Source organism: Acipenser ruthenus, chromosome 3 (assembly GCF_902713425.1).
Source record: "Acipenser ruthenus chromosome 3, fAciRut3.2 maternal haplotype, whole genome shotgun sequence".
In the NCBI taxonomy this organism is placed as follows: Eukaryota; Metazoa; Chordata; class Actinopteri; order Acipenseriformes; family Acipenseridae; genus Acipenser; species Acipenser ruthenus.
This window is the reverse complement of record NC_081191.1, coordinates 42,511,101-42,525,345: the sequence shown is the minus strand read 5'-3', so window position 1 is coordinate 42,525,345 and position 14,245 is coordinate 42,511,101. Positions and strand designations below refer to the sequence as shown.

At 38.0% G+C, this 14,245-nt stretch overlaps 1 protein-coding gene across 1 annotated transcript in view; it reads right to left on the bottom strand.

Moving 5' to 3' along the window:
• The window catches only part of stx17 (syntaxin 17), a 33,749-nt gene that overhangs the window by 16,257 nt on the left and 3,247 nt on the right, over nucleotides 1–14,245 (bottom strand). Inside the window, exon 3 of the mRNA XM_033992443.3 lies at nucleotides 12,682–12,747. Within this exon, the coding sequence (XP_033848334.3) occupies nucleotides 12,682–12,747 (66 nt within the window). The remainder of the gene's footprint in view (nucleotides 1–12,681; nucleotides 12,748–14,245) is intronic.

Genomic DNA, 14,245 nt, shown 5'->3' with positions numbered 1-14,245 from the left:
TAACATCTAGAAATGGCAACATGGCAGATCACACCAATAATCTGCTCTCGCAAACGATTACACTATTATTATGATTAATGAGAATGACACCAGATCTATTATTAGACAGCAGTGCTTTGGGAAAACGGTTTGTTATAAAAAATCTGTAACTATGCTTGTTTTCGTTTCCTCCACCACTATGAAGCCAAATACAAAAAGATCAGCTCAACCCAACTGTGGCAAAGCAGAAGTAAGAAGTAGGGGTGGGAATTTCGAATAATAAGACATTCAAATACACAAATGTCGAATGTTCGAATAATCAACCTCTAATTAAAATAAATAATTACGTATAACAAGCCTACTCCCTATTGGCAGCATCCATGCCTATAGAAATGCATTATATAAATACATGACAAATAATTGCTTGCAAAAGGGTTTACAAACAATAACTTAGACCATAAGCAAGAGGTTAAATACATAAGGTATTTTTACTTTATGAAACAGAAAAACTTTTTTTTTTTTTTTTAAAGGATCTTCAAAACGGTCATTTATTTTCTATCCACTGCGTCACAGCAACTTGTGCGCCAAAAAACACAACATAAACTAACAAAGCACTTACTAACAAAAGCACAACAAAAAATGTCTAATATTGAAATGAATGACCCCTACTGGAAGAATAGGCATGTTGTACCTATGCATAAAAGACTTGACTACAAACCCCACTGGGGGGGATTCCCTGTTAGCGAAACTGTAGCCTTCTGTGACGAGGGGTGGCGGTTCAAATCCGGAGCGTTGCGAGTGTAAAAATAAAAATATAATAAATAAAAAGCATTACAATATTTATATTATAAAAATAAAATAAAAATGGAGACATACCTTGCTTGATGATTTCTGAACAAAGGCTTACACTTGTTAAACTATTTGAACAGTCAAATACAAACTAAAGTTAACTTTTTACAAAAAAACGGTAAAAAAAAAAAAAAAGTCTGATATTGGCTCAAATATTCACTTTACAACTTTAAAAAAAGTCAGCATGTCCACAAGTTCAGGGGAAAGACGAGAACGCAATCTATTAACAATAAGTCCCGCTCCTAAGAAAACGCTCTCTGCTGGTACAGATGTAGCTGCTAACCGTGCTAATTTTCTGTAACGATTTTGTCTCCATCATGCAAGTGGGTCTTGATCAGGCGAAATACATGGCTCAAGGATGTAGTTTTCGAGTTCAGTTTCTCCGTTACGGCCATTTGAATTGGAAAATCAACAAACCTGAGGTGTTTGTGTCTAGGGTCCAATGATGATGCAATAAGGGGTGCCTTTCCTACTGTATGTAAACTGGCAGGTTCCATACGCCGCCTTAAAAGATTCTGACACTGCAGTTTTGAACTCTGGTCACTTTATTTAATTCATGAGGCACCGGTTTAAGAGGTTTTGACAGCAGGGTGGCACAAACCGGGTACACGACAAATATCGATACGTCTGATTCACCACACAGAGCAGTTGTAGCACATTTCAGGAAACGTAATACCAACAACAGCTCTTCGATAATTGCCCAGCTATCATCCATCAGATCCAGCGTTCGGGCTTCTGAAGGTGTTCAAACATGACGTTCATCGAATTCCATCGTGTACGACAGTACTGCATAAGACGTCAAACACGCTTCAAAACAAGTTAATCATGGACGATGAAAAGTCTATACATATCCAACATTTAAACTAAAAATGTGCACTTTTGCTGGCGCTTAATGACACTAAAAAGGTCCTGCATTCACACAACTTGAACATGTGACCTGATTTTAAGCTATGGCTTTTTTTGTTTGTTTTTATGATAAATAACATTTTGTTCACTAAATTGTTCTGTGCCACAAATCCGTGACAAGAAGGTATTTACATACGCACACATCGAAGTTGTGGAGATTCACCAAACAAACAAAAATATTAATCAAGGTCCTATTCTATACATTGTAAAACAAAGCCAGCAACATGTTTGTATTCTATGTGACACTACCCAACATTACCAAGCTCATACGTAGTTTTGAAGATTATGAGCCATATTTATAAAGCATTTTCTGTCAAGTTCACTGGACTGTTTTAAAAGGAAAAACTAAATAAAAGCAAATAATAATACAAGGTAAGTGACCTTAATAATAATAATAATAATAATAATAATAATTATAATAATAATAGCTCCCGAGTGGCACATTTGGTGCTCCATGTGGAGTGCAGGATGCGCCCTATAACCTGGAGGTCGCCAGTTCAAGTCCGGGGGGGGAGGGCTTAGGTCGGTCAGGGTGTCCTCGGCTCACCTCGCACCAGCAACCCCTGTAGGCTGGCCGGGCACCTGCAGGCTTGCCTGTAAGCTGCCCAGAGCTGCGTTGTCCTCCGACGCTGTAGCTCTGGGTTGGCTGCATGGAGGGCCTGCAGAGTGAAAAAAAGCTGTCGGCTGACGGCACACACTTCGGAGGACAGCTTGTGTTCGTCTTTGCCGCTCCCAAGTCAGCAAAGGGCTGGTAGCGTTGAGCTGAACTTAATATACTCCTGAACTTAATATACTTAATATACTCCTGAACTTAATATACTTAATAATAATAATAATAATAATAATATACTCATCTTTCTTAAAATACATTTCTTCTCTTTCTTTCAGAACAAAATCGACATCTGCCAATTTTCTTCAGCTGAACACTAGCAAATCGGAACTCCTTTTGGTAGGATATAAAACGCAACTTAAGAATCTAAATATAGCTGCCCTGAACCTCGGAAACTGTCTGCCACAACCTTCCCCCACAGTACAAAGCCTTGGTGTACTTCTTGACAGCAACCTCTTCTTTTGATGCTCACATCTCTGTAGTCAAATCTTCCTTCTACCATCTTCGAAACATCTCCAAAGTCCGTTCCTACCTTTCCCTCGCAGATGCGGAGATACTTTGTAATGCATTTGTCTCCTCTCGACCCGACTACTGCAACTCTCTATATGGTGGTCTACCGGCACGCACCATAAACTGACTGCAGCTTGTCCAGAATGCTGCTGCCAGGATCCTTACCAGATGTGAAAAAACGTGATCACATCACCCCCCCCGTCTTGCCCAGCTGCACTGGCAACCTGTAAAGTTCAGGATTATTTTCAAAACTTTCCTGCTCACCTACAATGCCCTTCATCACACAGGTCCAGAGTACCTCCTGAACTTGCTGACCCGCTATGTCCCTGCCTGCAAGCTGAGGTCCTCCGACTCTGGCCTGCTTGTTATCCCCAAGCAAAAGTGCACCACACTTGGAGAACGCTTGTTTAGCTTCATGGCTCCGAGACTCTGGAACTCTCTCCCAGCTTTGGCGCATGATACTCCCACCATCGCTCGCTTTAAATCAACTCTCAAGACCCACCTGTTCTCTCTTGCTTTCCATGCTCTTTAAGCCTGATATCTGCTATTAGCTGCTGTGTTGCTGCTACTATATCATGTATTATGCACTTTCCACTGTATTCAAATGTACTATTTCATGTATTATGCTACTAACATGTATTATGCATTTTTCACTGTATTGTTTTATGCATTTTTTTTTTACTGTATATCATGTATTATGCATGTCTCTGTATTCAAAGTATTATGGATTTTCTTGTTACTGCATCTTGTAAAGCGCTTTGTGATGGTGGTCCACTATGAAAGGCGCTATATAAAATAGATTGATTGATTGATTGATTGATTGATTGATTGAAAATACAAATGGATGTGTCAAATTGGGAGAAAAGCAGGGTAAAATTAATTGGCGACTACTAAAAATTAAAAAAATAATAGTATTAATAATGAAGATATTAATTTCCATTTGTTTAAAAAATATTAAATTTAAAAACAATTATTGTATACCCTTTTTTGAATATTCAAACCTCTATCAAATCATTTGAATGTTAATTTAACATCAAAACACGAAGAGAAACAGACTGCGCACTTCACATGAAACTCAAGAACTGAAAACTTCCAGAAGTGGGTTTCAGTTATCTGAATAGGAGAGGTGGGGGATGGGAGATAATTAGGGGTTTACAACATTGAGACAGATGATATTTTTACACTATTACAGACTACTATCAAATTATTATTATTATGCAAGCTTACTTAGTTACAGTGTGTACAATATGTTGAATAATGTACAGCTATGGCCAAAAGTTTTGCATCTCCCTGTAGAATTAACCATTTTTGCTTCATAATGTTGAATGAAACCTGCTGAATGTTAACATATTGAATTACATACCGTGTTGTAGTTTGATATTTCAAAATCTAACATGAAATACTGTACTATTATTTTGCGACATTTTGTAGTTTCTTTGATTACATAATTCTAAAAAAGAAGATCTACATTTTGTTCATAGTTTTTTTTTTATCTAAAATTCTAGGTGATGCAAAACTTTTGGCCAGAGTTGTACACAGAGATTGTTGAAATTCAGGCAACTGGTCCTCAAGCATTTATTAGCCAAACCAATCCAGAAATAAATAATAAAGGAATTTTGCTGCGCTTTAATGCAATTCCTTGGATGACTGGTTCTCTAGATCAGTGGTAGAGCACTAGTAAAGCATGGGTTTTTTTGGTTTGTTTTTGAAAATCCCAATGCAAAATTAGCAAATAAAAACAAATACTAATTTTGAAAAATGTTTTTATAAACATCCAAAGCAGGTTTAAAGTACATGTAGTTTCTTATTGGTTTTGTAACATTTGCAGTCTTGTCCATACAGTATACAACTGAATTGAAAAAGCATTATTTTTATACATATCAATATTGTGTGATCGACAAGGACAGTCTAAGGCCAGCTGATGTGTATTTAAACAATACCAGTGTGCCATATGTACGTACAAGCTCCTGAACCATATAGCCTACCCATCCCTTGATAACAATTCTGCATGCCTTATAATAATATTGCCATGTTGCTTTGAGAATCACACACACACACACCACAGAAACCCTGAATAGCAGAGAGGAGTTCAATTAATAAATGTTCCTTCTCTACTGAAACTGGGAATGGAGCTGCCAGCGCCTCTGTATCGCAATTTCAGATTTCAGTTTGTTGAGTTGTTTCTGAATTACTGGGTCAAACACCTTTTTGTAAACAAAATATCCTTAAATCAATATGTGGGAGGTTTGAGTCAAACAGGGAGTCTGAAATTGAAATTCAGCAGCACTGAATCTAGCCTTTATATCTATTGTTTTGCATGCACTTGCGAATATGAGTCTGTGATGCAATGATTTCATTGTCTTTTATTACATTTTCAAAAGTGGCATCAGAATGGGATTGTTGTCTTTGTAACACTGAAACCAACATAAATATAAAAGAATTACAGTTCTTTTGATCCACAACCAGAAATACAGCACAGTAGGGTACTTATATGAAACAAGTATCAATTTGACACTGAAATACTCCAAACTGTATGAATCTGTACAAGATGCTCTCAACAGAATTGGCTATATTGTGTTAAGCACTTATCATCAATTACAGCAAGCACAAAAAAAATAAAAAATAAAACCAACACACACTTGGGTCAAAGAATAACACTCAGATATAAATGGATCAAAATACATTGCAATGAGAAAATAGTAATAAAGACAGTATTGCATGAGTACATCCTCCAAGAGCCACTAGAGATTGTAACCTGCTGTGCCAAGAAGCTCCTTGCCTGATGAATATAGAAAATAAATCCAACCGGACAGCCAGGGGAATGGATTAAACTGCTGGTGCTCCTCTCAGCACTCAATACAACTGGGGATCTCACTGGAAACAATACAAAGTTCAACTCCACTCAAGAAAAATAAAAACACATTCACTGTCACTTCACCATACACAAAAAAAACAGAAAACAGCACTTTATCCGAAGACTTCCCAGATCTCAGGAGACACAAATCATACAGATGCTGGATTGCAAACACTGTGGGAGAGAAGTACATGATAAACAGGTACAAGACCACTTCACAAATGTACTTAATGACTTAAATAATCTGAACAGAGGCAAATCCATATACAGCTCCCCTTAATCTCTTTAATTCTTCTTGTAGGTCCACCATCTGTAGCATCCTGTTCACTCCCTTATTACCACGACTGAAGATGTTACAGAACATCCTGTAAAGTTAACAAGAAACACACAACTTTACCTTTGTTGTATCTTGTTGTCCATATCTCAGTGATAGATTTTTAAAATGTGTTTACACATCAGCTGGAAATACATTTTCATCTGATTTACAAGGATGTGTGAAAACAAAAATCAACTCAATCAGAATTATGTTTAAAGATACAGTATATCGCTGCGAGACAGAGAACGCAGAATATTGCAAAGGTAAACTAACGCATTTCTTGTAACTCACCGGCTTTTTACTTTTGGAAGTAGTCTGCCTCAGTATTTGGAATAACTGTAATAAACAACGTGCACTATAATTAACAACGGTACTCAAATGAACTTTTGTGGTCCAAGCCCAAACGATGCATTATAACCACGACTTAGATTCTAAAACCCTCAACAAGTTATAGACATCTCTCATCTGTAATCCACCGGAGAAAAAGTCAATACTGACGCACAGGTCACGCATATTCTCTGGGCACTATGGGTATTTTTATTCATTGTTCATTTTTCTCACATAATTCCAAGAAACTGGAGACTGTAACTGAAATTTCCTTTGTATAAGAAATGATATTGCAATCAATTTACAATGCACAGATTTTAAATAATATTGGTTGTAGACCGAAATCCTTCAATTCACTGAAAACCTACAGTACTGATTAAAACATGTCCTTTAGCAAAATGTCATGGCATTTCGCTAAACATTTAACATTTCAAAACTGCCATTTAATCTAATGTGATCATGTAATCTTAAACTCTTAAACTCAGTACCCCTTTCTGACACTTACAACTCTCCTACTAGCCCCCTCCAGTCAGCTCCCATTCACATTCCATACTATACAAAGGCAGTTATCAGCTGCACCACTCCAACATGAATTGACCCATCACCCTTTGTACACTAACCCACTTCCCGTAGAGATCCCTGCCCTGCCCATTCTATTTGCAATAGTTCCATGTCGTCACAACAGATGGCTGCCCAATCAATGTCCACTCTCTCTTGCTTGCTCTTTCCAGTAAAAGTACAGAAGTAATGCCTGGGGTATACAGAAGTTACCTCACAAAGCTTGTGACCAGGCCAGACAGTGAGCCATGGCAGGCAGCTGGCATCACCTTATCTATGCAGAGAGTGAGTGGAGAGAGAGGACGGTACATTCCCTGACCCATATTCGGCACTTCAGTCAGCAGTTTTCCAAGTATTGCATTATTTCTGACATCATGGAAGGTCAGACAGGCAATGGGATAGCTAGGATTCAAGCAGCATGCCACCAGCAAAGCAGCAATGGAGCTCCCTGTCCTCCCTGACACATGACATGTTAGCAGCTACTGTACTTTGACTTCATCTGGTCAGCAACAACTTGGAACAATTACCACCTGTACTTTTTATCAACAAAGCCACAATTCATTAGTAAGGTTAAGATAACGTAGGGAAGGAGAACAATATGGTTCTTTCATGTATACGAAATGTATTGTAAAAACCAAGAAAGCCAGTGCAAAGCAGATTGAGTGATTGCAGATTGTTTAGGAAACCAGAAAATGACAAGTTCAGTGATGAACCATGTTCCTGACATAGAAAACAGATCTTAAACGACTTCCTACAGCCTTGAGAACCATTTCCTTGTAACAGTAGAACATGTACAGTACTGTAACCATTACCAGAGCAGGAGGTTGGAGTCAGAGGCCAAAGACATTACCAGTCTCAGATGTCACATCTCGTAGGCATAGAACAGGTTCAAAGATACAGGGGAGAGGTGGGGTAGGATTAGGGTTAAATTTAAAAAAAAAGATAATCCTTTTTCTTACAAACTTTCACAGAAGTCATTTTGTTGTAGATTGCTTAGTTTTTCAGGCATTTTCACATTGTCTTGCCACCACACTTTCAGATGTATTTATTATGCAGTGTTATTAGGAACTCACCTGAAGTTCTGGGTTCAAAGTTCAGGTGGATCCTAGCAGTGTTTGCCACCATATAGCAGTGGAACAATTCATTGTTTACATGTAAGGTTATACACGTAACAAAATGCAGCAGCAATATACAAGAAATGCACATTATTTAACAGAATGGTGACACAACGGGAAACACTAAATTGCTTGGCGACTTGTGTCCGATTCATCTTTTTTCAAGAGCTTGAATATGTTCCAACTTTGTGTAGCAAGAGAAACAGCAGGTCATTTTGCGGTTTGTCTGCATGCCATTTTGTAGCAATGAGGTGCACTCGTGGAAATCAGAATACAAAACAATTCGATGATATGACGGCGGTTCTGGAAAGATTTAATAAACCAATCAGTGTGCCTCAAGACACTCTCATGAGAACAAGTCACTTTTTTGCAAAACAGTACTGTATCCATTGTGAACAAATCGCTATCGGTGCCAAGATGGTGTTCTTTTAAGTGTTCCTGTTCCTTTAGCCTGAGCATTTACAATGGGAAAAATCTGTTTCACCACAAGGGTGTTCCCTTAGGTGAAGTGTTCTCTTAGGAGGTGTTCCTATACACAGACTACTGTACAATAACTCCAGAGAAAATGACCAATTTTAAATGTGAATTATTTTTTTCTGCTTTAATAAACATTATGCTATTTTACCAGGATAGAACCCTTTTGAGATATACAGCAACTGACAGAAAAACTATCACAGCTGCACAAGGCAGGATAGACCACATCATACCAAATCCTAGATCCTAAATGCACAACTCATCTAAATAAACATAATAAAAAAGCTATTTGTATTTATAGAAAACACACATACACTTGAAATACAAAAATACAACTAGCCTGCCTCCCAAACGGTTTCTGAAGCAGTGGAATTGTATTCCACTGCTAACTTGATACAATAGCAATTACGTATTAATTATATTATGTAAATGACTCATTTTGAAAAATTGCTAAATGTGTCTCTATTGATAAAAAACGAATCGCTGTACACACACTCGACTGAACATTCGGGCCTGTGAAAACACCTGCTCTCAATTAAAATGCTGAGCGCTTCTTTTCAATTTTTTTTTTTTTTTTTTTTTTTTTAAAATAACGCAGATCATGTATCCACTTTTGATAACAGCAATTAACCTTCAATAATGAACAACATACCTAGTTCACATTACACTTTCAGAGCACATTTACTGTAATGGATGCTAGTTCACATTGCTACTTCTATTTTATGAGAGACACTTTAATTGTACTTTATGCAATTCAGACTTTGCTGGCAAACTTCATGGAGGAAACACAGTCCTGGAGACTCTTTCTTTCAGCATGTTACTCATGGGTCTACAATTTGACACACACACACACACACACACACACACCACTCGTCGAGGTTCTGTGCTCAAGCTATATTTTACTCACAACAGTCGAGCACCCAGTCCTGAAATGACTTCAGTATACAGTGCCTATAGAAAGTCTACACCCCCTTGAACTTTTTTCACATTTTGTTGTGTCAGTGCCTCAGAGTTTCATGCATTTAAATGAGGATTTTTTTTCCACTTATCTACACACCATACTCCACACTGTTAAGGGAAAAAAGATTTTATTGAGAAAAAAAATTATATATTAAAAATACAAAACTGAAAAGATCATAATTAGATAAGGCTCCACACCCTTGAGTTAATGCTTGGTGGAAGCACCTTTGGCAGCACTTACAACTGTGAGTCTGTTGGGATAGGTCTCTACCAACTTTGCACACCTAGATTTGGCAATATTTGACCATTCTTCTTTACAAAACTGTTCAAGCTCTGTCAAGTTCATTGGGGAGCGCTGATGGACAGCAATCTTCAAGTCATGCCATAAATGTTCGATTGGATTTAGGTCAGGGCTCTGACTGGGCCACTCAAGGACATTTACCTTTTTGTTCCTTTGTGTAGCTTTGGCTGTGTGCTTTGGGTCGTTGTCATGCTGAAAGGTGAACTTCCGTCCCAGTTTCAGCTTTCTTGCAGAGGGCAGCAAGTTTTCCTCAAGGACTTCTCTGTACTTTGCTCCATTCATTTTCCCTTCTATCCTGACAAGTGCCCCAGTCCCTGCCAATGAGAAACATTTCCATAACATGATGCTGCCACCACCATGCTTCACAGTAGGGATGGTGTTCTTTGGGTGATGCGCTGTGTTGGGTTTGCGCCAAACGCTTTGCATTTAGGCCAAAAAGTTCCATTTTAGTTTTGTCAGACCACAAAACTTTTTGCCACATGGCTACAGAGTGTTTTTTTGCATACTTCAAACAGGATTCAAGGTGGGCTTTCTTGAATAATGGCTTCTTTCTTGCCACCCTACCATACAGGCCAGATTTGTGGAGTGCTTGGGATATTGTTGTCACATGTACACTTTGACCAGTCTTGGCCATAAAAGCCTGTAGATCTTGCAAAGTTGCTATTGGCCTCTTGTTAGCCTCTCTGATCAGTCTCCTTCTTGCTCGGTCATCCAGTTTGGAGGGACGGCCTGATCTAGGCAGGGTCTTGGTGGTGCCATACACCTTCCACTTCTTAATAATCGTCTTGACCGTGCTCCAAGGAATATTCAAGGCCTTTGATATTTTTTTATACCCATCCCCTCATCTGTGCCTTTCAACAACTTTGTCCTGGAGTTCTTTTGAAAGCGCCTTGGTGCTCATGGTTGAGTCTCTGCTTTGAAATGCACTACCCAGCAGAGGGAACCTACAGGAACTGCTGAATTTATCCTGAAATCATGTGAATCACTACAGTTTAACACAGGTGGAGGCCACTTAACTTGGTGTGTGATTTTGAAGGCGATTGGTTACACCTGAGCTAATTTAGGGGGGTGGAAACTTATCCAACCAAGCTATTTCAGTTTTTATTTTTAATTAATTTTCTACAAATTTCTAGAATATCTTTTCACTTGGAAGTTGTGGGGTAGGATGTGTAGATAAAATGAAAAAAAAAAAACGATTTTAATGCATTTTAATTCCAGTCTATAAGGCAACAAAAGGTGAAAATTTTGAAAGGGGATGTAGACTTTCTATAGGCACTGTAAGTGGTCCGCAGGGTTGCATGCAGTTTACATTTTAAAAACGCTGCCTTCATAACACAGATTGTTGACCTAATCAATCCTCATGCCACATTAAGAGAGCACTGATATTTAAACTTGAATGATATTTCTTTAAAAATTTGACCTTTTTCATGTTCTCACAAATCAAGTATCCCTTAATATCCAGACACTGCCAGTATACAGTACATTCAGTGATTGCTAGGCAACAACAGATACTCAAGGCAGATAATCTTAGAGATGTGCAACCGCAGTTTCCATAAAGCCCCATCAGGAAAAGGTAATATGTTATTTGTTTATTCTCATCTTCAATCATATGCTCACTCCTATCACATCCCTCGTGAAAAGCTACTATTCAACAAATATTTTCAAGTGAAAAAATGTGCATATGTCTTTCCAATACTGTTGCAAAACAAATCAATTAATTAGCATTGGAGCGTTTCTTTGCAAGAACATTGTAATGTGTTTGGTTTATGTATAATACTGCAAAATGCTTATTTTTTTGTTATAGAAACAGTATGTACAGTGATAGAGGCAAATAAACTCCCACTGCAATGCTGCTCGAGCTGTTCACGGTTTCACTAGTCACTTTAGTTTAATTAGTCACTGAGCTGATCTTAACTTAAACAAACGTTAGCTGTTACAATCTCAGGTGTACCCAATTAATCTCACAGCAAAGCCTGGGATGGCTCCAACTGCTATGAATTTGAAGTATTGTTTTCTGTCCTTTTCCAAACTACTAGAAAGAAATTAATAATAAAAAAAAAAGTTCCTATTCCTGGAAGCACTTTCTTACTATACAACCCAGTGTGGTGTGGACTTGCAACTCTTTCAGTACTGACACTGGGATATGCGTTGAAATGCATTAGCTGCTAGGGTAGTGGCCCTGATCCAGTTTAGTAGATTTAAAAGGGCTCTGGAAGGCAACTCTGCTGCTTCAATCATTAACTTGATTCCCAGGCAAGGTGTAAGGCATCTGCCATGCTCCTATACCAACAGCCTGCCAAAGTCTACGACTTGCCTTATACTCTATGTGGGCTTCTGCCTCCCTTTACCTTCTAAACAGCATGCAATAGAAGTACACACATGTTAAATATATGATGCGACTATTCCACCTGTTTCAGACAACGCAATATTTAATCTGATGTATATTTATTTAAAGAGACATTTACACAGACATCTCAAAAAAAGCAATAATACCTACACGATATTATTGTCAAAGCAAAACTCTCTTTTTTGTTATAAAACCATAAAAGGATTCAGGCTGCTCTTAATCAATCCGTTAGCTCCCTTTTAAAACATAATCAAATTAAAGTTTATTAAAATCTGTTTCCAGAGAAAGCAATGGTAACCTAGAATAAAATATATATTTTTTCTTTTTACAGTAGCAGAGTTTGCAAACTAATCATAATGGTATTGTACTGTGATTCTTGAAATATATTTTTGTCGCCCTGGATAAGGGCGTCTGCTAAGAAATAAATAATAATAATAATTATTATTATTATTGCAACTAAATACATTTCAAGCCATGTTTGTTTGACTATTCAAATGCTTATACCCAGCACTATTCTCTTATGGCATTATTCATAATCTTGATTTGAAAGACAATCCCCTGGAGATCTGCCCTACCTGGACAGTACGGCTGGCATGGATGTGCTCCTGGTGCAGTTTGTCCCACTGTCGGCAGCGCTGGTACTGTCAGGGGGACACAACAAGACTTACATATTACAATCTAGAGACTCTGTTATTCCATAAAATAGATCCTAACAGCCCACATTAAGTTTTAATGTGAAATCTACTCATGGAGTCTAGCATCCCAATGAATGCCTGGTAATTTTCAGACACCTTGGAGAAGAATACTGTAATTTAATAATCAACCCTGTTAAAAACTGGTGATGGATTTCATAAATGACACATTACTTTTTTAGTTGTTGGCTGATCACAAAACTTTGTGAGGTCGGGCTTTAGCCATGTTGTTGATAATTGAGCATCAACAACATGGCGAACCTTAACCTTAAAGTGTCTCCTACTCCATGTCCTAACACTGTTCCACTTAATTTCTGTCCTCTGGTTCTGGTTTCTGTGTTAGGCTTAAAGTATTGGTTAGGGATAACTTTCTCAGTCTTCTCTTCAGTTCCCTCAACTTCATAGATCATTCCCTCAATTTCTCAGATCATCTTAAGCCCCAGGATTAGTCTGGTTGCTTTTTGTCAGCCTCTCTCCAAGCCATAATATCTTTTTTGTAATGTGTTGAGCAGAACTGAACACAGCACTCTGACTGCAGTCTCACCTGTGCATTACACAACCTCCTCTGAATTCAAAGACGGTATCATTCAAGTCAAAACATCAAAAATGTATTTAAAACGTTAACGTTTTATATGGAAAGCCACAGTAGTTTGCTGTCGGTAGGTGTGCACATGGGTGAGCTTGGTTATCTTGGTGAGTCTCTCTTCATGCAATTGTCGAAGTCTGTGTGTTCAATTGTGTGCTTTACAATAAATGCAAACTAAATATGAAAATGACAATTGTGGCTGTCATTTGCAAGTTTTGCAGCAGGTTATTCTTTTCAAGATCTATTAAATGTTTACTGATTAAACTGAATTGATGTTAGTCTAAATCTGACTATAATTTTTTAACAGGTACCGTACTGCACTGGAATTTGTTAAGGATTTCTAGTACTTTAACCGGAACCGCACTGAGAGCAAGGGGTTTGTGACGACAGTGGCAAGGATTAGTCTCTGGCACAGAGCACAACTGTGAAGCACCTGGCAGTGACAGCGGGGAGTGCGAGAGTCACAGCGGTGCACTGTCACAGACTGGAGCCTTCTGAAAGGATATTAGGGCACCAGAGCTTTTTGAAATATCTGCCATTTGGACATGCATGTGAAGACAAACAGTATTTTTTTTTGCCTGAATGCATCTGTCCTACCAACACTATATGGGAAAAAACAAATTAGAAAAACTGCACCCTGCAACACAGCTAATGTTTATTACTGTATTTAGAAGGAACCTCTTACAGGTTACATTCTCTACACATTGTAAATAACAAAACAAATCACTGAGTAGCTGTTAATAGAATCAGATTTTGTCTTTGAAGTTTATTTACTTGATCTGAACAGAATTAAATATCCCTGGAGTCCAGAACCTGCTTTGATGCTTTCTCCAACAAAATGTTTTTATGTTGAAATCTTAA